This window comes from Neolamprologus brichardi, chromosome 23, assembly GCF_056152115.1.
Source record: "Neolamprologus brichardi isolate AB-2024 chromosome 23, ASM5615211v1, whole genome shotgun sequence".
In the NCBI taxonomy this organism is placed as follows: domain Eukaryota; kingdom Metazoa; phylum Chordata; class Actinopteri; order Cichliformes; family Cichlidae; genus Neolamprologus; species Neolamprologus brichardi.
In genome coordinates this window covers 26,996,096-27,019,227 of record NC_142125.1, presented here as the reverse complement: position 1 = coordinate 27,019,227, position 23,132 = coordinate 26,996,096, and the positions used below count along the sequence as shown (strand labels likewise).

General features: G+C 40.1%; 2 protein-coding genes and 1 non-coding gene across 4 annotated transcripts; 2 read left to right on the top strand and 1 right to left on the bottom strand.

The window, feature by feature from the left end:
- Positions 1-3,032: 3,032 nt before the first annotated feature.
- On the bottom strand, positions 3,033-6,768 carry wbp4 (WW domain binding protein 4). The gene is made up of 10 exons (XM_006792797.3): positions 6,650-6,768; positions 6,480-6,552; positions 6,339-6,401; positions 5,081-5,207; positions 4,821-5,003; positions 4,640-4,710; positions 4,473-4,548; positions 4,166-4,386; positions 3,843-4,075; positions 3,033-3,741 (listed from the first exon to the last, which is right to left on the bottom strand). Coding segments are annotated over exons 1-10 (1,251 nt in total). The 5' UTR covers positions 6,652-6,768; the 3' UTR covers positions 3,033-3,539.
- Positions 6,769-7,047: 279 nt separating this feature from the next.
- Positions 7,048-7,119, top strand: trnae-uuc (transfer RNA glutamic acid (anticodon UUC)). The gene has a single exon. It is a non-coding gene; the product is annotated as a tRNA-Glu (tRNA).
- Positions 7,120-7,238: 119 nt separating this feature from the next.
- On the top strand, positions 7,239-22,876 carry gk (glycerol kinase). Of its 2 annotated transcripts, XM_087835984.1 has the most exons (21): positions 7,239-7,483; positions 9,478-9,551; positions 9,630-9,736; positions 9,826-9,903; positions 10,210-10,289; positions 10,454-10,591; positions 10,694-10,803; positions 10,932-10,998; positions 11,277-11,294; positions 13,444-13,479; positions 13,592-13,659; positions 13,746-13,788; positions 13,882-13,962; positions 14,969-15,047; positions 16,553-16,649; positions 16,727-16,811; positions 16,904-17,024; positions 18,235-18,378; positions 18,480-18,566; positions 19,768-19,854; positions 20,497-22,876. In XM_087835984.1, exons 1-21 carry the CDS (start codon positions 7,391-7,393, stop codon positions 20,505-20,507), a joined length of 1,704 nt encoding a protein of 567 aa, XP_087692110.1. In that variant the 5' UTR covers positions 7,239-7,390; the 3' UTR covers positions 20,508-22,876. The 2 variants fall into 2 exon arrangements, with proteins under 2 accessions (XP_087692110.1, XP_087692111.1); XM_087835985.1 differs by lacking the exon at positions 11,277-11,294 and having other exon boundaries at positions 7,240-7,483.
- Positions 22,877-23,132: the final 256 nt, after the last annotated feature.

Here is a 23,132-nt window from a genome sequence, read left to right as displayed (position 1 = left end):
TGAAAAAAGTCTGACCTGTGGCCAGAGACTGCCCATCCTTCTGCAGCAGAGAGTGGATCAAGAAGTCCAACTGCATAGAAGTCTTTTTCCCATTCCAATCAAGGACAGTGCCACAGTCTGGTGGTGGATGAACGACTCATTGCCAGTGTTATCAACTTTAGCTGAGAAGTGTCTCTGTGTCCAAGCCTTCTCCACCCCAACTGAGAGATCTTGTATCCTTTCTGAAATACAAAACATTCAAATTTTTCGCTCAAAAACTGCTAATTTTCAAAAGTTCATAATTGCAGTTGGATTTTATGTTAAAGTGTTCATTTGACAGAGGAACTTTTATTTTTTAAACCAGCTTTAATTTTGTTTGAGTCGAATACAAATTGTTGATGTATACTTGAAATTAAAAAGTTACTGTAACCAAAACCATTTGTACTATATTTTATTCTCTAACCAGCCAGTTAGAGAATCACTGAAGAATCGAATCGTTAAATGATATTGATAATTGGTATCGCTAAATTCTTATCAGTTCCCATCCCTAGTCTTTAGCATTTAATATTGTTTTGAAAATTATTTATTTTCATATTTCTTAAATAGACATTGCAGTGTGTTATTAGTGGATGCCAAGAAAATACTGTTAAACTGAAGAAACTTACTGTTAAATTAGCAGTAATCAATTCAATTGAGGTAATCAGATGCCTTAATTTTTAAAAAAAAGTGACATATTTTTACGTTTTCAATGTCCAGATCTTTGACTTTTGTTTAATTAAGAATAGTTTTTAAAAATTAACAATAAATATTTAGTTTTGCTAAACTGAAGAAGTGACTCTGTTGTACTTTTAAGTTATGTCAGCTTCCCATGGGAGACATGATTGAAAGCAATGAGTACCAATCACTAAATATTTTTTAACTTATTTATTAAACATGTTAGTTTTTTATAGTGTGAGTATTTTTATGTGAACAGAGGCACTTACCTTTGACATGTACCCTTCAGCTACAATAAATTTGTTTTGTGTGTTTTTGTTTGCTAGCTGTATGTATGGGCCATGACTGGCCATGACCTCAGCAGGACCCGGCCGTCCCCTGCGCCGATGCCGGCATCACCTTCAGAAGAGGCGACATCCTGGAGATTGTGAACCAGACGGATGCCCTCTGATGGCATGTGCCAGCCTCATCCCCTCTATCAACCTACTCATGCTCGTCCAATCTTGTACTGCATATAATAGGTGAGCCACAGGTTTTGGACCTCTATTATGAAAGTGAAGACCAGTGGCCATCCCACACAACCAGTGAAGCCAGTTTAAGGGGCAGAGTACAGACTATAACTACTCTAACTCAGCTTTGGTTTATGGAACTGTTTCTCAAACACAGTATTTTGCAGTATACAGACTTCCGAGGATGATGTCATTGCTCAGTTTTTGGGCTTTTCCTCTGAGATGTTCTGACTTTGACACTTGAGATCTTCTGGTTTGGGAACTCTGACTTCTTTTGCTTGTTTTTCTAGAATTGAATCCTTTAGCATCTCTTCTTAAGCCTGACAATATTGCTTGTATGTAAAACAGATCCGCAGCAGTGACAGTTAATTTCCATCTATTTTGTATTATTTGAACTATTTTATAGGTTTTATTGTGTTATTACCACTGTATAAAGCAGGAATGGGCAATTAGGTTTCCCTAGGGGCCACATGAGAAACTGGAACTGTTGTGGAGGGCACATCAATTCAGAATTCAGAGTCCCCTTTATTGTCATTGCACAGTATTGTAAAAACTACAGCAAAATGAAATTTTCTTGTGCATGCTCTAGATCAGTACCAGCATTCACACACAAACCTATTTACACAAAATCTTAAATACTTACATTAAATTAAGTTGTTCTTGCCAAGAAGGATAGGTGGAGTCTGTTGAGTTCTGTGATGGTCCTGAGAAAAAACTGTTGCGCAACCTGGTGGTATGGACTTTGAGGACTTTCTAACGCCTGCTGAATGGAAGTACAAAGAAAAGGTTGTAGGACGGGTGTGTTTTGTCCTGCAGAATATTGTTTGTTCGGCAGGGGCAGCAGGTCCTAAAAAGATCATCTAGGGAGGGCAGAGGCAGTCCAATAATTTTTTTAATCTGTTCTTATTACTTGTTTGAGGGATTTCTTGATCAATAAGCCTATAAAGCGATATAATGAATATTTCTCATGTGGCCCCTTCAAATAATTAATTGCCCACCTTTGGTATAAAGTGTTTTGCACTCAGTTACTGCAACATTTTTATGTTACGGTTAGAATTTTGTGTAATCAAATTTCTGTTAGGTTGTTGGTGTTGTAATGGCGTGGGTTATTCACCCCTTAGTAGCAACTGAGTCTCATTTAAACAACACAGCCTACCTGAGTGTTGTTGCTGACCATGTCCATCCCTTCATGACCACAGTGTACCATCTTCTGATAGCTGCTTCCAGTAGGATCCCACACCATGTCAAAAAACTAAGATAATTTCACACTGGTTTCTTGAACATGACAATGAGTTCACTGTACTCAAACAGCCCCCACAGTCATCAGATCTCAATCCAATAGAGCACCTTTGGGATGTGGTGGAACAGGAGATTCTCATCATGGATGTGCAGCCGACAAATCTCTGAGGAATGTTTCCAACACCTTGTTGAAGCTTTGCGAAGAACTGAGATTGTTCTTTAGGTAAAAAAAAGGGGGTCCAACTGGTATTAGCAAAGGGTACCTAATAAAATGACTGTATTGATATAGTTCGGTGTATTGTTGTGACCTTTCCTGAAGTAGGATGACACTCGGAAAGTTCATCCTCCACCAAGATTAATGCCCAACTTTGCAATTTTAAATAAAGTCAAACTGAAAGTCAAAGTGTTGTTTATTGTTTGCATCTTTTATGGTTCTTTGCCAATCAGGGTGCGGCAAAGCCACCTATCAGCTTTATACACACACTCTGACCCATAAAAGCATGTCACACCCAGCATGTGTGCCATGACCAACAACCACTTGAGCTCCTATTTTGAGTAAATGTTTTCTGGCGTGAATAAAAAAGCCAAGCCTTTTTCTAAAGTTGTTTTTTTCCCCACTAACTGGAAGGTCATTATTTATTGACATCACATATTTCTCATGTTAATAACTACAATCCATACTGCTTTATAAAAGTATAGCAATTATTCACTTCAGCTGACAAATACTAGACTGATGTTTCCAGTCGGATGCCTTACTTACTTAAACAAAAAAAAAGATATTGAAGTAGAAAATGTTTTTTTGATTTGCTGAGAAAATTCTTCACATTAATAAACGGGTCGCCCAACATCATACCAACCTATCTAAATCACCAGCTATTGTACACAAAAACTGTACCCAGTGGTTAAAACTTAGAAAAACACATTTTAAAGAATTTTTAACTTCTCAACCCAATTTCTCCTGAAACTGCTGCACATCAAAGATCCAATAGATGCAATAAAATGTCAAAATGTTTTTAGTAGAAGTTCTCTGAGTGTAAAAGTCTCATTCTGCGGCATCCTGACTTAGACGTTATTGTTTTTGTGGCTTTGTTGGGGGGGTCAGTCGTCTTTGTCTCTCTGTCGGAGGCTCCTCGATTTGCCATTTTGTGTCTTGTTCCTTCGGAACGATGCCGGACCGCCTTCTTCTCCGAGGGAAGTGATGATGCGTTCTTTGAACTTCGGCTTGGGCTCCGGGGGCAGCTCTGCTGGAGTGCTGGCAGTGCTTCCCTCCACTTCAGGCAGCTGCAAATCCACTTTTTCACTGAAATGAGAATAAAAGAGACAAAGAAAAAGCTCTTAAGTAGCTGCTGGCACACATATGTAGGATCTCACTGTGTAACGACTCAAAGATGTTGCACTTACTACGGATCCTCTTCTTGCAGGATCTGCTCCCAGACTCCGTATGGATTGGCAGCTTTTGGCCTCTTGGCTTTCGTCTCCCTTTGTGTCGCCTGTTCTTCTGTTTTCTCCGGTTCAGCTGTTGTGTTTTGGACCTCCTCAACTTTTGTCGCTTCTTTATCGTCATCTTTAGGAGTGTCGTCACTCACTTTACCTTCATCCTCTTTTTCTGATGGCTCTGTCTCTGCTTTCCTTTTCTGCAAACAAAAATCAGGAAACCTGAATTGTAACAAGAAGAAGGTGAAGTTCGTCTATACAGACTCTCGCCTTCTCTTTGAACTACTGACCCTGAAGCTGATCTTTGGCACTTTGGGGTCCTGGCTGGTTTTCTCAGGGGCTTCAGCTTCTTGAGATGATGGGGCCCCGTTGGAACTCTCCTCCTCTCCTGATAGAGGCTCTGGCTGAGGGGTCACAGGATCCTCTGGACTCTCTCCTTCTTGGTTGAACTCAGAGCTGGATCCAGGCACCTCATCAGGGGGGAAGTCAGCAGGCTTCTCCCAGCTGGACTCTGAAGGGTGAGGGAAAAAATGGATGTAATCCCACAGATGACATGAAATAGGAGAAGCCATTAATTTAGAAAGAGAACCACTCCACCTCCGGTTTCTGTGTTGTAGTAGTATGTGTAACCATCAGGACTGACAGCTTCCATCCAAGCAGAGCCTGAAGTACTCTAGGAGAAACAATATTAAGATATATGAGCAACAGAACACCCCATTTGTAATTAAATTAATATATATATATTATATAAAACAGATATTAACTCCAGTCTGTTGAGTCTGTTCAGAGGCTGAACTCGCTCCCTGGAGGCCCTCTGGTTTTTCCCACTTAGATTCTGTCATATATAAACAGACAAAGGCAATAATCAAATGAAATATATTAAAAAAAAACTAAACAAACTATAAACAGACACAGACTTTCACGACATTTTCCATTATTCCTCACCTCCTGTTATTGTGTTGTAGTAATACGTGTGTCCATCATCTGTTAGGCCTTCAACCCAAACCTGCTTTTCTGTTTGCTGTCTGACCTTACCGCTCGCCTTCGCCGCTTTCTTCTGTGGCTTCTTTGGCTGGGGTTTCACTTGAACTTGTGGCCGTGCTGTCGTTTGCTCCGGAGAGCTTAGACCTAAACACAAAGATGCTCCGCTGAAATAAATCCAAGGACTTATACTCACAGGTTAAAGAACATCCCCTGACAATTACCTTGCGCTTCTCTTTCCATCCTCTTCAGATCTTCCTGATAGGCCTTCAATGCAGCTTCCTCCATCGCAGCAAACTCTTTGGACATGCGTTCCTCCTGCTTTGCCTTTTGAATGCTCTTCTTCTTAATCTGCAGGAGAAAGATAGGGTGAGATGAGTGGCAGTGGCTTGTGGCCAATAGGGAGTCAGTATTGCAGTCAGCTGTGTTTATGTCTGCACCTTATCTCTCGTGCCAGTCGTGAGAATGGTGCCAAGACAGGCAGGCTGCTCATGCCCGTGTGTGTCACTCGAGCACAAACTGATAATGACCTGTGTGACCGTGTACTGGGGGCCATTTTATGCATAATAAAGCTAAAATAAATCAAAAATAGAGCTTGTTCAAGGAAGGAGTCAGGGTAAATAGTATAAAATTTGTGATATTATAGTGACAAATATTTAAGAAAAAAATATGTGTGTATTATGTGGTTCTTCTTTCAGTTGCTCCCTTTAGGGGATCATCTGCCACCATCTCATCCTATCTCTAGCGCCCTCGCCTGTCACACCAACCCTCTGCATGTCATCCTTCATTACATCCATGAACCTCCTCTGAGGTCTTCCTCTTTTCCTCCTGCCTGGCAGCTCCATGTTGTCCAATATATTCACTATCCCTCCTCCACACATGTCTAAACCATCTCAGCCTGCTTCTCTAACTTTCTCTCCAAATCACTTGACCTGGGCTGTCCCTTTAATCCTGTACATGCTGGTCACTTCCAACGAATCAGAAAGACAATAGCAACAATAACAACTTGTATACCATATACATATGTGTAATGGTACAATGGTGCAGTTTAAAGATGCTGGGATAAATTATAGAATAAAAAAAAAGTTATGAATAACTGGTCACTACATATGCAGCATATACATTGGAGGCTGTGACAGTTTATAGTTTTGTTAGCAGGTCTCACTACCATCATGTAAATCATCTTACCTCTCTTGTGCACTGTCCATTGCTTTGGATAGTAGATCCCAGGTAATTCAAGACTTTATTGATTTTTACAGACACCTGTGTCTTTGTAAGTAAACAGACTGAAGGCCTCAATGGGAAGCTTTTCATATGAATGTAAATCAATTTAACACGATGCATGAAGCTCAATTTCTAGACTTGTGGATGCTACAAAATAGATCTTAATTTTATTATTTGCTTAATTATTTTAATAATTTGATAATATTATGTAATCTGTTACTTCGTATATTTAAAAAAAAACAGAATAAAAGTCAGTACCTCTGAAATTTTGGCAGCCACATTTTCTTTGTGATTTTTCCCCCTTTCGTGGAACTCGATGCTCTGCAGAGAAAAACACGAGAAACATTAGCGTGGACGCCGTCCTCGGTAACACAGAGCCACATCTTCCTGTATACTCACGGGCTTATTGTCTGCAATCCAGCACTTGCAGTACTGGCAGAATTTCCTTGGTTGTGACTTCCAGTAGTCAGCCCTACAAATGCAGAAATCAGTCAGACTGGCTCAATAACTGGCCACGCGTGTTATATATTTCAGGGCTTAAATAGCAAAAGTCTTGTCCCCTTACTTACATTTTTAAGGCTCTGTGGTGAAAATACGATCAAGAACTCAAGAAGAATGAAATGTGAAGACGACCGCTTCACTCATTTCAAGAATGACAACATGGTCCGTTTGTGATGACGTCATCGACAGCCGCCGCTGAACGACACAGACGGAAGTCAAACGGAAGCTCGATGATGATGTATGTATGTATGATGTCCCTCTGGTGGATAAAGAAGAAAGCGGCACGTATTCTTGTCACCCTGCTGAAAGGTTTTTAGAAAACAGCAGCTACGCCATAGACTCCTTCAAACACCCTAGAGGGACGTACTTAAATTCGTTCATAATATGACACTTTCTTACTACAGCCATACTCGCTCAGCTGTCAAATGGACATATAAATATCCGACATCACACCCTTTAATTAACGTCCCATATGGTCTAGCGGTTAGGATTCCTGGTTTTCACCCAGGCGGCCCGGGTTCGACTCCCGGTATGGGAACAAATGTTTTTGTTAGTGAGTCTGCAGAACTTTCCAGAATCGCCTTACACTTCAGCTCAAGCACCTAATGCTCGTTGAAAATGGTAATTTTCTTGGGAACATTGTATTGGTCCGCATGAGACACGATTACAGACAGTTGCGTCATCACTAGTGGCCGCTACGTTTGAAGGCAGCGACTGACCCACCGACTTTGCCTGAGCACGGAACCGCTTCGCCGGTGGGAATAATCGGTTTCCTGCACAGTTCCGTGCCCGTAGCTCCTGGGCTGCCCATGAACGGCACCATGGCCGCGTCTTCCCACCGGATAATGCTGGGGCCACTGGTTGCTGCTATCGACCAGGGCACGAGCTCCACCCGCTTTCTGGTAAGACAAACCGGAGACAGCAGGGGCAGGAGGGTCTCCTCTAGCTAGCGGGTCACATTTAAATGACTGTGGACAGAGCCGCCGGTGTCCTTGGCTGTGCTTTGTGCACAGTACTGTATCTACAGAGGAAATCTATATATTCATAACAAATGTCTGGTATCGTTTCACTTTACTGCAGTAGCAGTCTGTGCTCCCTGTAAAAAACAAAACATAAGATAAACTACCTTATTCATCAAGTTGGATGATCGTGCCTGGTTCTTGTTTTCCCAATAAATGTTGATTCTGAGCTTCTATTGGAATCTGTATAAAGGGAAATTTGTACCATGTAGGCCTCAATTCCAGGAATGGTTGACAAAGATTTGCACATGAAGGACATGGAGGCAAAAAAAAGAAGAAGAATAAAGGTAGGAAGGATGCGCTAGTTTCAGTTAACAAGTAGTAAACTTTCCTATAAAGCACCGAACTCAAATAGTAATACAAGAAATATAAATTACATAGTATTACCAAAAAAAAAAAAGACAGAAACGGTAGACCGTATAATTTAATGTATTTAACAAGAGAAATGAAGACGAGCCACACACACCCAAAACAGTCAGCTACTTTTGTTTTAACATGTGTTCTTGTTTTATTTATGTCCTTGGGTGTGGCTGATAGTTGAGTGCCAAGAGTTTAATTGCTCTGAGTCACCTCAGCTGTCAGATAAAGACACATGGGTGAAGTGAATGTGTGTTCTGTGGCATTTAAACGTTTCATAACAAGTAAAAGGTAATATTTTTGCTGATTTTATTTATTTACATTTTTTCTATGTAGTTTTGCACGTTTTATTTTATTTATTGTTCCAGTGTTCTTGCACTGACTGTATTTTTGCATCTAATACCACAAGACACGTGCAGAGGTATTTTTGAAGGTGATAATTGTCCTGGGGTGACATATGCTGTGCAGAGTTTACACTGCTTATCGCTTTAACACTTGCTTCCTCTAACACCGGTTGCATATTGCTATGTCAGGTCTGTCTAGGGCAGGGGTGGGCAATCTCAGTCCACGAGGGCCGGTGTCCCTGCAGGTTTTAGATCTCACCCTGGGTCAACACACCTGAATCACATGATTAGTTCGTTACCAGGCCTCTGGAGAACTTCAGGACATGTTGAGGAGCTAATTTAGCCATTTAAAACTGCTGTGTTGGTTCGAGGACACATCTAAAACCTGCAGGGACACCGGCCCTCGTGGACTGAGATTGCCCACCCCTGGTCTAGGGTGTACCCCACCTCTTGCCCTGTGACAGCTTAGATAAACTCCAGCCCCCAGTAGAAATGGAAATCACCAGAGACCCCATAATAGTGAAATATTGTCACAGTACTTAAGTCACGATACAAGATTTTTAACATTTTGGCGATATGCTAAATATTGCAGTAACATGGATTGCAATATATCATCTTTTTTCAACTGCAAATTATGTCTTTAAATGAATTTTTTTAATCAAAATTTATATTATCCTGTAAGATTAAATTATCTCACTTCAGTTATCTTTTTCTACTGCTAAATCAGAATGTCAAACATACCAACACTGGCACTAAAACCTGCCATTATTGTTGCCATAAGATGGCATTTGTGGATGTAAGGAGGTTTGCTGTCCTATTATTACTTGTGTGATCAAGTCATCGGCCCAATAAAAATTAGCAAGTAGCTTTGTCGAGTTTGTCCAATGTCAATATAATACAAGTTTGCTTGGCTAACGTCATCTCAAGATAGTGGTGCATGAGATGAGATGTTTGTAATATTCCCAGAGTGTTTTAATTAATTAATTTTTTTTCCTTGATGGCAGCTGCATAGAGTCTAGAAAAGCAGGTTTGGGATTCAACGAATGACAGTTTAAAGCCCACAGCTGCTGGGAAAATGTAAATGATGGCGTGGAAAAGCCTTTCATGTTGTTGTGCTGAAACAGGAAAAAAGCAGGCCTATCTGTAAAGGCACTGTGATGTTTTGTCTCTTTTAAGGTGTTTAATTCAAAAACGGCAGAGCTCCTCAGCCATCATCAGGTGGAAATCAAACAGAGCTTCCCAAAAGAAGGGTGAGTGATAAAACTACTGAAAATCCTCCACGTCACACCACACATGTTTTAAAAATGGATTCTTCTCGTGATGTTAAGCTGGGTGGAGGAGGATCCCAAAGAAATCCTGCAGTCAGTGTACGAGTGCATGGAGCGGACATGTGAAAAGTTGATGCAGCTCAACATTGACATCTCCAACATCAAAGGTATGTGCGCATTGGGTTCACGCTGCCACCTGAGCGCCATTTTCATCCATTTCAAAGCTCTGAAACCTCTGCTGTTTAAATTTGTCCAGCTATTGGAGTGACCAATCAAAGAGAGACCACGCTTGTTTGGGACAAAGAGACGGGGGAGCCTCTCTACAATGCAATCGGTACAGTCTGATATCTCTGTGCGACTTGTTTGATGTGTGTCCTACAGACCTGACATTAGCATTGAAATAAGCACTGACTCCTTAATGCCGCCTGATATTTGATATTCTATTTATTCGCTTTTTAAATCTTGCTTTTTTGAATTTATTGAGCTATTTGTATAGATTTATCGCTTAATGTTTTGGCCTGCAGGGATTTCTGGTTTATACACTCCCATGTTCAACACAAGCAGCCATGACTGTTACTACATCAGGGTGCTGTTGGTCTGATTGTGGATGTTGTGAAATAACTGCCATGCCTCTATTTAGTGTGGCTGGACCTGCGGACTCAGTCAACGGTTGAGCGGCTTATAAATAAAACTCCAGGAAGAAATAAGAACCACTTGAAGGTAACGTTGATCCGTGTTTGAGTTTGCACTTTTGTTCTGTTGAGTGCAGTTTAGGTAGGATGGTGTTGGCTATTTTCATCTATTTGAGTATGTAATGTTTTTTAATCCCTGTGTATTTTGTGTATGGCCTCACATAAGAGATTCATATCATTGCCACCTTGCAGCATAAAACGGGGCTCCCGATCAGCACTTACTTCAGCGCCGTCAAACTTCGCTGGTTGATGGACAACGTGGACGAGGTCCACCAAGCTGTGGTCTCGCACCGCGCCATGTTTGGCACAGTCGACTCCTGGCTTATTTGGGTAGTCACAGGCTTCCTTCTTTAAGAGAAGTCATAGACATGTTCTTTGAATAAAGTGGAAAACTATATTGACTTTATTTGTGTTTCTTTATTTGTGGCGCAGTGTCTGACAGGGGGTAAGTCAGGCGGAGTCCACTGCACGGACGTGACCAACGCCAGCAGAACCATGCTGTTTAACATTCACACGATGGACTGGGATCCAGAACTTTGCAAGTATGAGAGCTGAAAGTCACATCATAGTTATTTATGTATTCTATCATATTGATGAAGAGGGTGGGGAAATACCACCTATAACACCTCTAAAATGATTCTGCTGAAGTCTCACCTCTCAATGCCATCAGATATTTTGGTATTCCTATGGAGATCTTACCCAGGGTGAGGAGCTCATCAGAAATATACGGCCTTATGGTAAGCATACGCACACTGTCTCTCCTAATCACAAAATCACTATAATCTGTGGTCATATTAACTTTTTACACTAAAGATTTCACTGTTAGAGTGACTCTAGTGTTCAGAGAGTGCATTGCCTCATGCAGCGAGACACTAAAAGATGATAGATAAGAGTTTTGTTTTGTGTTTGTACTTACCTCAGTGTGCTTTCAGACTGTTTAAGTGCATGAAAGTTGATTGAGAAATTCTTTTAGGCATTTTTTTGTGTGCCATTGTCTCTCTTCTCTCACTGGTAGAAAATATGTTCTAGCCGGGTAAGTAAGAACTCACCATCCCTATTTTCCCTCACATGCAAAGCCAACCCATCCTGCTTTTAACCCGACACAAACACACCATCACTCAGTGCATTTCCAAGATTTATATGAAGGCTAATGTTTCCATTAGATTAAGCGTCAAGCATTTAAAGTAGAGGTGGGAATAAGAGTAACCTCTGATAAGATGCTATTGTGATATCTGTGTAGCCAAAGATGGAAAAACAATGTAAAAAGGTAAAAAGCAAGAATTATGAATAAACTGAAGAAAGACCAGCGTTTTCACTATCGATTTTCACTATGATGTGACTTTAGTAACTAAATATAAAAACATACAGAAAGTGTTTTTACTTTTAGTCTTTGTCACGCTAGGAAAGGTTTATCACTGCAGCCTGCCTGTTGATGCTTTGGGTGGGCATGTGTTTTTTTTTTTTTTTTTTTTTGGCTGAGCCCAAATGCACATGGCAAAGCAGCTCTTTTTCTTCCACGCACCCATTTTGAGTAGATCCAGAGTGACTGTGCATACACGGAAACTAAATCTTTGTCCTGACTTCAGCCGGGCTCTAAAAAAAACCCATAAACAAAACAGGCTGTTTGGTATAAATTGCTAATGCTACTCAGTCGTATGCTAAGTGTTTAGGCAAATGAGTGACCCACGTGCCACTGGGACACAGGGGCCAACTACAGTCGCCACATTGGTTGTGCTGGCGCTCAGACAAAACCTCTGAATGAATACAGGTATGGGAGCAGAGAAAAACTAAACTGGAATCAAATTGCTTTTCAAAGTTGAAATTCTTGCAACATCTCTCTCTGTATAATCTGGCAATCTCTGACCTTCCACGCTGATGTCTCATTGAAATGTTGGCAGCAACTGACATGATCCCACATGCAGCACTCATGCGAGGTTACAAAAACAGAGAGGTAGATGGACTGGTTCTTTTATAGCGACATGCCTCATTAATACATGCGTTCTTTTCTACATGGAAGTGCTTCTAATCTAACATTCACACACATTTACGCTCCCATCGATGCATCGGAGAGTTACTTTGGGGTTAACCATCTTGCCCAACCATATTTTGGCTAGGACACTGGAAAGTGGATCGAAGCACCAACCTTCAAATTAGTAGAAGACCTGCTCCGCCTCCTGAGCTACAGCCACCCAAATAGAAGTACACGATCAACCAAAATACTATCAAATGCAGCTTGTGCCAACTGGCATCTGTTCGTGAGGTCCACAGCTGTGGGTATAGTGGGCCCTTTAAGACGTCTATGTGACTGTGAGTTAATTGCGTTCACAAAGTGCTGTACTCAAATCTCACCACATGTTAAAAAATCCTCTCCATGTTATAATAACAGTGAAACTAATAAGCATCTAAATAAAAATAAAAAAAGAATTTTCAAACTGTAAACACTAAATAATGTCAGTAATATTTGCTCCAAAGATTTCCCCTTAGTCATTATAAAGCATTGTTCTTATCACAGCTCATTTTGCTGCCCCCAAGTGACCGATTGCAGGCATTGCCATCAACAGAGCAGAGAAACTGTAGAAGTAGAAAAGACCAGTGAGTGTTTTCACAGCCAGTACACAACCATGTCAGCTCTATTGGAAATGTGCTAGATGGACCCTGTTCACTGTGGTGGCATGCTCCTCGGGTGGTTGTCATTGGTGGACCATCTTCTTCTCCTCCAGCATCCCATCTTCTAAATCTCTTCACTCTTGGGCAGATTTTATTTCACTGACTTTTTATGTGTTCTCTTTTTAAATGTCAAACCGAAGCCACATGTAGGAGTGAAGACATTTTAGTAGATAAGGGTTCACACTCACCCGCCTTTGTTTCCCTAACTGTGATTTCACTGTTGCACTAAACTCTGTACAATTCAAATTTCAGCAGTATGTTTTTGTTATTTGGCTTCATACAGTCAAATAATGATGAATTTCCCCCCCATTTTTGTTTTCAGGCTATTGTTCGTAGTGGTTAAAATTGAGTGTTTGTGCTATTGGTTTAAGATTTTAACAACAACAACAACAAAAAACAACCCAAAAAACAGTTATAATCAGGCATGAGTGTCAACATCTACTTAATACAAGAGACAGTTGATGCCATTTTACTGTTAGGCGCTTATACTTGCTTTCATTTTTTTCTCTTGACAGAAATCAGGGGCTCTTTCAGGTATTCCAATATCAGGGGTAAGTCTGACTTAATTTTTAATTTTTTTTTTTTAACATTGTTTTAGTGTTTGTCATGCAGTGTGAGAGGTTAATCCAATATGTATATGTATTTTATTTAAAAAATAAACAGTGTCTTGGGGATCAGTCAGCAGCGCTTGTTGGACAGATGTGCTTTCAGGACGGGCAGGCTAAAAACACGTAGGTGGTATTTATCGGTCTGCTTTTTATTAAAACTTCACCCCTTTGCTAAAAATCCAGCTAAGTATGAGTTTATTATGTTTCAGGTATGGGACCGGCTGCTTTCTCCTGCGAAACACTGGGGTTAAGGTCCTCTACCTAAGACTTGAGTTTAAACACTGTGGTACCATCGTGCAGGCATTTACATAGAGTGCTACTTTTCTTGTGTCTGCTGTTTTACAGCCTGTGATGTCAGAGCACGGACTTCTGACCACTGTGGCGTACAAACTTGGTCGGGACAAGCCTGCCTGTTATGCACTGGAGGTACAGTATATACAGCATATATAAATAAAGTGATATTTGACATGAATATCAAAACGATAACGCCCACTTTCATAATATTCTTTCTAATCCTTTAGCTCTTTTCCGACGTATGGAGGACAAAAACTGCCAAAATCAAAAACACATGATTGACTTTGTAAAAAATAAATAAATAACTTAACAAATTATTATTAAAACGAAGTTAAAACTCTTTCAGGTGTTCCGATATAAGGTTTTCATGATTTTTCATAAAAGTCCAATATTTTAATGAATTTCATGTCATAAAACCAAGAAAATGCAAATATTTTAGAAATCTGTCAAAAATGTGTTTAAAGCTAAGAATGACAGAAGTCACGTTTTTATTCTCAAATTTGAGCTGGCACAGTGGGCACTGTATACATTTGAATGACAGACCCCTGTTCAATGTAGTGTAAATGTATAAACAAGGTTTAAAAATAAAGGTTTAAAAATAAAAAGTAAAATTCTTTATAAAAAATAAAAAAAATAAAAAAAAGTATAAAATAGGGGGAATAATACAGATGTGAGTATATGTATGTTGCAGCTAATGTAGTTTAGCATTTTGTAATTGGTTTTATTTTTTTATTACATTTTGACTCTTTGTTTTTAACTCAGGTTAGTTTCAGAGTGGAGGGCAGATGTCAGAGGTGATAATCAGAATAGGACTCACAATGAACACACACATACAATGAGCACACCTATCAGCTGAAATTGATTTTTTTTTTTTTTTTTTTTTTTTTTTATACTAAAAACCAAGGAAACTTTTAGTTTAGTTAGCTAAAAAAAATTTATTCTTTTTTAGCTAAGTTTAGTTTTTAGTTTAGATTTACTGTCATGTAGTTTTAATTTTCTTATTTATTAAGTGAGCTATTTATTTATTTAGATTTTGGCCCGTTTAGTCTTCCAAAGAGGATACAGAAATGTGAGTATCTGTGAAATGACAGGTAATCTGAATATGTATTGTTTTTGTTTTCCTGCTCTTTGCTGTCAGGGCTCCGTGGCCATCGCTGGAGCTGTGGTCCGCTGGTTGCAGGACAATCTCGGGATCATTGGATCATCTGAAGAACTTGGTAGGTTCTGCTCTTGGTTCGGGGGATGTGGTGTATCCGGATTATCTGTAAAAGGAATAATAAAAGTTGACTTTGTACATGCATAAACTAGAGATGGACCGATCCGATATTACGTATCGGTATCGGTCCGATACTGACATAAATTACTGGATCGGATATCGGAGGAAAATAAAAAAATGTAATTCGATCCATTAAATATCAAAAAAGCACCTCACAAAACTTGCGACATGACATAACTCGGGATGCTGCAACGTGATAGAGGGCTGTGTGTATTTGTAGCCTCGCTAGCAATCCGGCATTTCATCTCTGAGGAAGTTTTCCCAGAGAGAAGTAAGGCAAGTGTGTAAGTTCATCTCTGAATGTTTGTAAAGCATTCCCGCGTTAAGCTTAACAACCGAGATATGGAGCGACTGCCTCTCTCTCTCTCTCTCTCTCCTGCTGCTACTTCAATCATGAAACTGCTTAATGATCAGCTGATCGGCTTTTCTGTCGCGAGTCCGTCTCTCTTCTTTGTTTTTGGCTCACTTTGCACCAGAAAGAGGAAACCAGCGGCTGAACAACAGCAGCACTATTAAGCTTGATAAGCTGTTGTTAGAATTTATTTAATATTACTTTCTACACCAGGATCTTTTTCTACGCAGCTGACGGCTGGTAACTGTGCAGGGGCGGATCTAGCAAAGTTTAGCCAGGGGGGCCGATAGGGCATTAACAGGGAAAAGGGGGCACAAAGACATACTTTTCTTTCTTATTCTCATTTAAAATGTCTAGCTTTAATAAATAATTATCTGAATCTTACACCCAAAGTTTTAATCTGATGTAAAATGTATAGAAGTCCATTACTGTATATAGTAACTGTTAAGTCTAATATACCCTAGTAAGCTGTAGTACTTTTTCCTTTGGGAGGGTACCATCTGTGCAGTCTGCAGTTCTGTTGAAGAAAGATGTTGAATCTATTTAATTATTCTTGGAAAATAATTGATTTCTGTGCATTTTTCTTTTTTTTTTTTTTTTCACACTGCATCAAATTAAAGTTGATTACATCGATTAAGCATCATGAGGTGGAGGGTGGTTCCTTATTTTTTATTTTTTGCAGTGATTTTGTAACCCTATTAGTTAGGTTGCTTACTCTTTAAAATACCAGAATAGGAAGGATGGAGCAGGTTTAAGTTTGTTAGATTGATCAGTATTGCTGAACTATGAAATGTTTTGGGTGCAGTGTATTTTTTGCATACAGGTATAACAGAATAGCTTTAGTGTTTTGTTTTTAACTTGAGTATGAACTTATACAAAATGCAGCAAGATATTAAAAAAATGTTTTTTTGTTTAAAAAACACACTATATCGGATTCATATCGGTATCGGCAGATATCCAAATTTATGATATCGGTATTGGATATAAAAAAGTGGTATCGTGCCATCTCTAGTATAAACTAGACAACTGTTTATGACATCAATGTTCACAGAATTTTTACTTCATTTGCCGTTTTGTGTTTTTTCCCGCTGCAGAGAAGTTGGCTGCTTCTGTCGGCACATCTTACGGCTGCTACTTCGTTCCTGCGTTTTCGGGCCTTTACGCACCTTACTGGGAGCCCAGCGCACGAGGGTACTGAGACTGTGGTGAACATCTTAAAGCATCTGCTGAAATGCACCTGTCTGAATCAAACTTTCTCCGTGTCACAGAATCATTTGCGGGCTAACTCAGTTTACTAATAAGAGCCACCTCGCTTTTGCTGCACTGGAAGCCGTCTGTTTCCAGACACGAGAGGTACGCGCTTTCTTCTCTTGAAAACTAGTGTTCAGCAAGTGAAATGTTTGCCTTTGCTTTAAAAACACCCATTGATATGATGATGTGTGCAGATACTGGATGCCATGAACCAGGACAGCGGCATCCCGCTGACACAGCTCCAGGTAGACGGAGGAATGACATCCAACAAGCTGCTGATGCAGCTGCAGGCGGACATCCTCTGCATCCCTGTTGGTAGGAGTGCCGTTCACTCCGCCCAAGTGTCATGCCACAAGGAAGTTGACACAGTTATTTGTTGAGCACTGACCAAACCAGTCATGCAACCACAAGTTATATCTATTTATCTGAACTACTGGACAAGAAATGCTACTATAGGCTTCTGACTTTTGCTGTTCTAAGTTGAGCCACTAACATAAGTGTTTTTTCATATGTAGTATGATGTATAATAACTCATTCATATATACATGTATTTGTCATTTTTCTGTTATTATTATGAGTAGTGATGGGTATTGATAAGATTTTCACGATTCCGATTCCATTTTCGATTCTGTTTAACGATTCGATTCTTTATCGATTCTCTTAGCGATTCTTTTTTAAAAAGGAGAACACTAAGGTCGATTAGCTTAGAACTTTGTTTTATATCTTCTCTTTGAACAAGATAGAAATTTAAAAATAAAAGAATGTTCAGAATAAAATAATAAAATAAATATTCTTCTGTAGCAATTACACAAGAATATCCAGTAATGTTCCTGCCTACAATTAAACACATTCACTTACTGAAAATCGGAGGCATCTGCTGTGGCAAATGGGTTCAAGCCTTTTACCACAAACTGAGTCACTGCTCGGTGACATTCGTCTATCCTGGCCTGAAAGGAGACGCTACCGGTAGACTGCAGCGAGAACTGCCAGCATCTGAGCCAACCAGACTCTGTCTGTCTCATCATGGTCACCTAAATGCACATTAATGGCAGGTTTTGTAATAAGGCAGATCGCGCTAACATAATATGCACTGTTAGTTGATTATTTACCTGCCGTATTAACGGGAGAGGACGTGCAAACGTTACCGCTGCTGCTGGGTTGAGATTCACGAGTCCAGAGCGGAATTTAAAACACGACATTCATTTAAGGTCATCGCTTGTTTTGTGAGCAAATGCTTTTGCATCTTCGTAGTGTTTCCTGCCTTAAATGAAATATCTACTTTGCAAGTATTGCAAGTTGCCCAGTTGTCAAACTTTTGAGCGTTTGAGCCGCCATGTTTCCTGTCAGGTAAATGACGCTCTGCAACGTGGTGACGTCATTCGGGGCGACTGGAATCGATAAGGGAATCGTTTGCAAAAATGGCAAAAAATTCCAAGGAATTGAAACAGTGGGAACTGGTTCTCAACAAGAACCCGGTTTTCGATACCCATCCCTAATTATGAGTAAATATAATGTCCATTTCCAGTGAAACCATCCATGCCTGAGACCACAGCTCTCGGTGCAGCGATGGCAGCAGGAGCAGCAGAGGGGGTGAGCGTTTGGAGTCTGAACCCCGAGGACCTGAGCGAAGTGACGTCAGAGAAGTTCGAACCTCAAATCAACCCCGAAGGTACGTTGGGCTGCTGCCAGAGCTCTGGCTGGCTGATGAGATCAGATAATACTTAAAACATGTGATGCTTAAAAGTAAACACACTTATCTGTGTTCTACAGAGAGCGAGTTTCGATATGCTCGGTGGAAGAAGGCTGTTGAGAAATCCATGAACTGGGAGACGATGGAGCCTGTTTGCAATGGAAACGGTGGGAAGCACTCACAGCTCAGAAAAGGTTTAAACTCTAAGACGAGGCCTTAAATCAAAAAAAAGTGAATGACACTTAAATGCACCTCAAACACTAAAAGACGCATTCATGTATTTTGACGCCTGTCGTTTAAAAAAACGTTACTGCCCTGATATTACTGATAGGTGATTTTAGTCAAAACATTATGAAGCTCATGAGTTTATCCAAGGCTCATATCAATCTGTAATCTGGTGTAGTCAAATTAGGTGATTATTATGCTGTATGGGGATGTTCTTCTGTTGTTATCAGAAGAACATCCCCATTTGTGTCACTGACACTATCATGCAGCTCTGTGCTTGCAATGAATATTTTTAAAATATTGTTCCTGAAAAACTCATTTATATGTTCAAGAAGCTAAGATAAAATGCAGTACTGTGCAAAACTCTTGTACTATGTTGAGGTCCGGGCTCTGGGGTGGCCAATCCATGACTGCTTGGGTTTTACTGTGCGTTTTTCTATCTAGGTATGCTTTTCCTTTATCAGCAGTGTGTTTGGGATCATTGCCATGCTGATAAATGAAGCTGCTGCCAATCAAAGCTTAAAATTGGTTCTTTGAGTAGACACAACACTGGTTCATCCCCTGAGTTAGCTTTTTTTTTTTATGCCCGAATGATTTATAGGTCGCAACAAACAAAAAGCATTCCTCTGAAAATAGGCAGGTACAAGGACTGGACTGAAAATGAGTGAAAAAGCAACCAATGTCCAAAGAGCACCTTTGAAAGACCTTGAAAAATTCTGGAGAACTGTTGCTCAACACCGCTTTAAGAAATGAAAAGAAACTCTGGGTGGATGGAAGCAAAAATCACACTATACTGATTCTAAGATATCTATGTTTATTCCTAAATAATGTTACAACATATATTTATATTATTTGAATATATTTAATATATTTATATTGTTCAACTTTGACATCTAACATATGTGTTATATTATTATAGTCAGTATTGTTCTGGTAAATTTACCAGTATATGGATCTTTACCTGAAACCCAAGCAGCGCAGGGGTTTGGTAGTATAAGGAAATGACAAGTGGATCAAAGTAGTGTATATTTTCCTATGTTACTACAGTGTGCAGAGGTAGAGGCCATTTTGACTTGTTTTTAGTTTGCTGCTCAGAATCATCGTCTCTCTTCTTCTCTGTTCCACGCTCGTTTCGTGGAAAAGGTGAAACCAGTATCTTCAGCAGCGTCCCGCTTGGCTTCTACATCATTGGCAGCATGCTGATGTTAATCGGAGCGAAATACCTCACAGGTCAGTATGTCTACTCTATACTCATACGTGATGCCAGTGTTTACGTGTGTCACAGGTGGAGCAGATGTCTCGGGCGCACAGCTCCAGTTGCGAGCACAGAAGCTCCACCTACCTGTTGTTTGCATTCACAGGAATGTTAGCTTAAAGGGAGGGTAATGGCAGCTAAAAAGGCTTGTTTCAGTCAGAGCATGAACTGATGAGGTGAAGCAAGTTCCAGGAAATGAAAATTATTTTGAACAATGACTCATTAAAAACTGCTCTGGTATAGTGACAGAATAAAAACAAGTAACTGAGGGTGTTGTAGGTAAACATTGCAGGTTAAACATGATGAACTTTTTTGGAAACAAGTTTCCAAAGTCGCTCAATTAAAGTTCCGATTTCCTAACTTGACAACTATCACTCTACATAATAAAAAGAGCTCGTGTTCCACCCTGTTCATGGTTGTAGTGCCAGCTGTTCAGATTTTTAAAAACAAATTACCAAATTACCTTTGCAAGCATTCAATTGGAACAGTTTGACGTTAGGTGAGCTTTTGTGTTAGTAAGGCTTTTTAACAGTGTAATAAGTCCTATTTGACAGCTCTAGTGGAGAGTAAACCTTTCTCAAAATGAAATGTGTGCCCCTTTGTTACTTTTCTTTCAGGCCACAAGTAGACTGCGATTTCTGGAGGCATTAAATTGACGTGGGTGGGGGGGAGAGGAAACAGGACCAGCGCTTGTGCTCTTGTTGAAATCTTACCCAAAAATCATTCCAGAGAGAGACACAGACCTCCTGCTGAGCCTCACCGCCGAGTACGAAATCAGGACAACTCTGACTAACGGGACACCTTCAATATCATTTTCATGGTTATTTAATTTTTAAAAAATTATATTTGTGGCAAAGAACACATCAGTACGGTATCCATTAATTTTAGCAGCATTGCACATGCAGTGTTTCCTTTTTTACAGGGTGATGCATTTCTGACTATTTATGTAGATACTTGTTTATGTGTAAGTGCGAGATGCTGTCTAATTTGTTTGTCACTAATAATCTTGAACTGTCTAACCCTCAGATCCTCCACGGTGAGCTGCAGGAACTTTTTTAGAGCACTTTATAATTTTTTTTCTTTGTTTTTGCTTAGACGATCTGTCCTAACGAGTCTTTGTATGATGTATATGTATTTTTTCTTGTTTTGAACAGTTGGGATTAAGACGCAGAAAGTTTGAGGTAGTCTGTAGTAAAACTGAAGGGACAGGTGGGACATGGTGCACTGACGGGTCTGCTTTTAGTGAAAGTGAACCTGTACATACTTGATCGGTTGTTTAAAAACAAAAAGTGGGAAAAACGCGATGCAGCGAAGGATGGGAACTGGATATCCGTGGAAGTGCAGTGTATAAGGAAAGCCGCACATGCATATTCTTACACCAGGAAACAAAACGGCAGCAGCAGGTTGTAACTTGTTTACCGTTCAGCCCAAAATGGATTCAATGTGTAAGCCTAGTCATGGTTGACAAGGTCGGTTCACCCTGAGATTCATCTGTGATCATCAGATTAAACTGGTACGCTCATTTTTGGGTGACACCTGCTTTTTGTTGAATGTACTGGATAAGCAAAAAAGAAAGAAGTGAAGCATTTAAAAAAAAAAAAAATCAAACTACAGTGGCAGCTGAAATACTTTCGGTATCGCTGCAGTGAAAACAGCCATCTACCCTGATGAAAGGCTCATGCTCATACAGAATGTAATCTCTGAAGGCATCCCTCCCCACCCTTTTCCCCCTCTATCTCCCCACATTGATTGAGCTGTGATGTTGGCTAGCTGCCTGCATTGTTTGGCTGGAGCAGAATATCGCTCACAGCAAAGCTTGTGGCTTTCTTTTTTTTTTTAATTAACTGTAGCAACCTGTTTATTTCTGAGTCACAATTACAGCTAAACATATTTTGTTTTTAACATGTTGAGCTCCGTTTAAGTTTCACTACACCCAGTGGGAAATCGTCTAAACTGTGCAAGTCGTACCTAAACAGGCCGTGATTACGATGTGTAAACATGATTTCCGTCACTCTGAGCGACTGGTTGCGTCTCTGTGGGCTTTAAAAAATGTATTTAAAATGATGGAAGTTAGTTTCCAGGTCATGCAAAACATGCTTCTGATATGCAAATGAACGCTCGTTTGAAACAAACTTTAACTTGCTGCACTAAAACGTAAAGGTTCAGAATGTTTCTCCAGTGAAATGATTCAAACCGACGCAAGCTCTTTAAGTGGCTCTCTTTGCTTCGTGGTCGGGGCTTAAGTTTCAGTCGGGCCTGATGAAGCACGAGCGTCCCTGGTTGGGAAGGTTGTAGGCAGTACATGTTTGTTTCTGTGCTTGCTCTCTGTAACCCTGGACTATTAAATTATGCAGCCCTCTTATGATGTGAAAATGCTGAATATTCTGTTGTGATATAAAGAGTTTACAAATGAATATGTGAGAGGAAAGCAATGGAAGAACAAAGTGTAACTGCCAACGTTTGCCCCCTGACCTTTAACTGTGAAATGGGAAAATTGCTTTGAATAGTGACATCACCTCCCTGCATGTCCTTAAACGCACCAACAGTGGAAAGTATTTGTACTTGTCATGTGAACTGGTGTTTTTCTTGCTGTCACATTAAAGAGCGATTTCACCCAAACTCTGCTGCTCCAGGTGTGCTGACCTCTCTGAAGATTGTAGGTCAGATCTGTAGTAAAAGAGAAACTGCAAACTAACCCTCAAACTTGAGAAATGTTTGAAATGAGGAAAAGGATGTGCATGCCATCGCTTTTCAAGTGACAGTTTCCTTGTTGAAGTGACATGTCATTATTAGAGAGATGTGTAATGACACATGACCAACAAATGCAGATTCAGTACGTTTTTGCTTTCAGTGAAATGAAATCTAACAGCCAGCAAGAAAAGGTATTCGTTTCCTTAGTTACACTGTTGTTGCCCTGCTTAAAAAAAGTAATGTATAACTTCCGACCACTAATGTGGAGTTTGTAGCTGCAAAACATAAATAGGCTAAATAGCTCACGTTGAGATGATCATTGATTCACTGTTGGACAAGGAGGACAACAGCGAGGACTGTGGCTGTGCAGAGTCAGCCTGCTGCGGGTTGCAGCTTTCTAGATAACTGTTCACAATACAAGTGCGTGTCTGGAGCAAGCATTCAAAACTTAATTTATGTAACACACATACAACCCAATCACTTTGCTAGGCAAACCAGTTCAACTGCTCTTTAACACAGATAAGTAACCAGTCGGTCTCATGGCAGCAACTCAATGCATTTA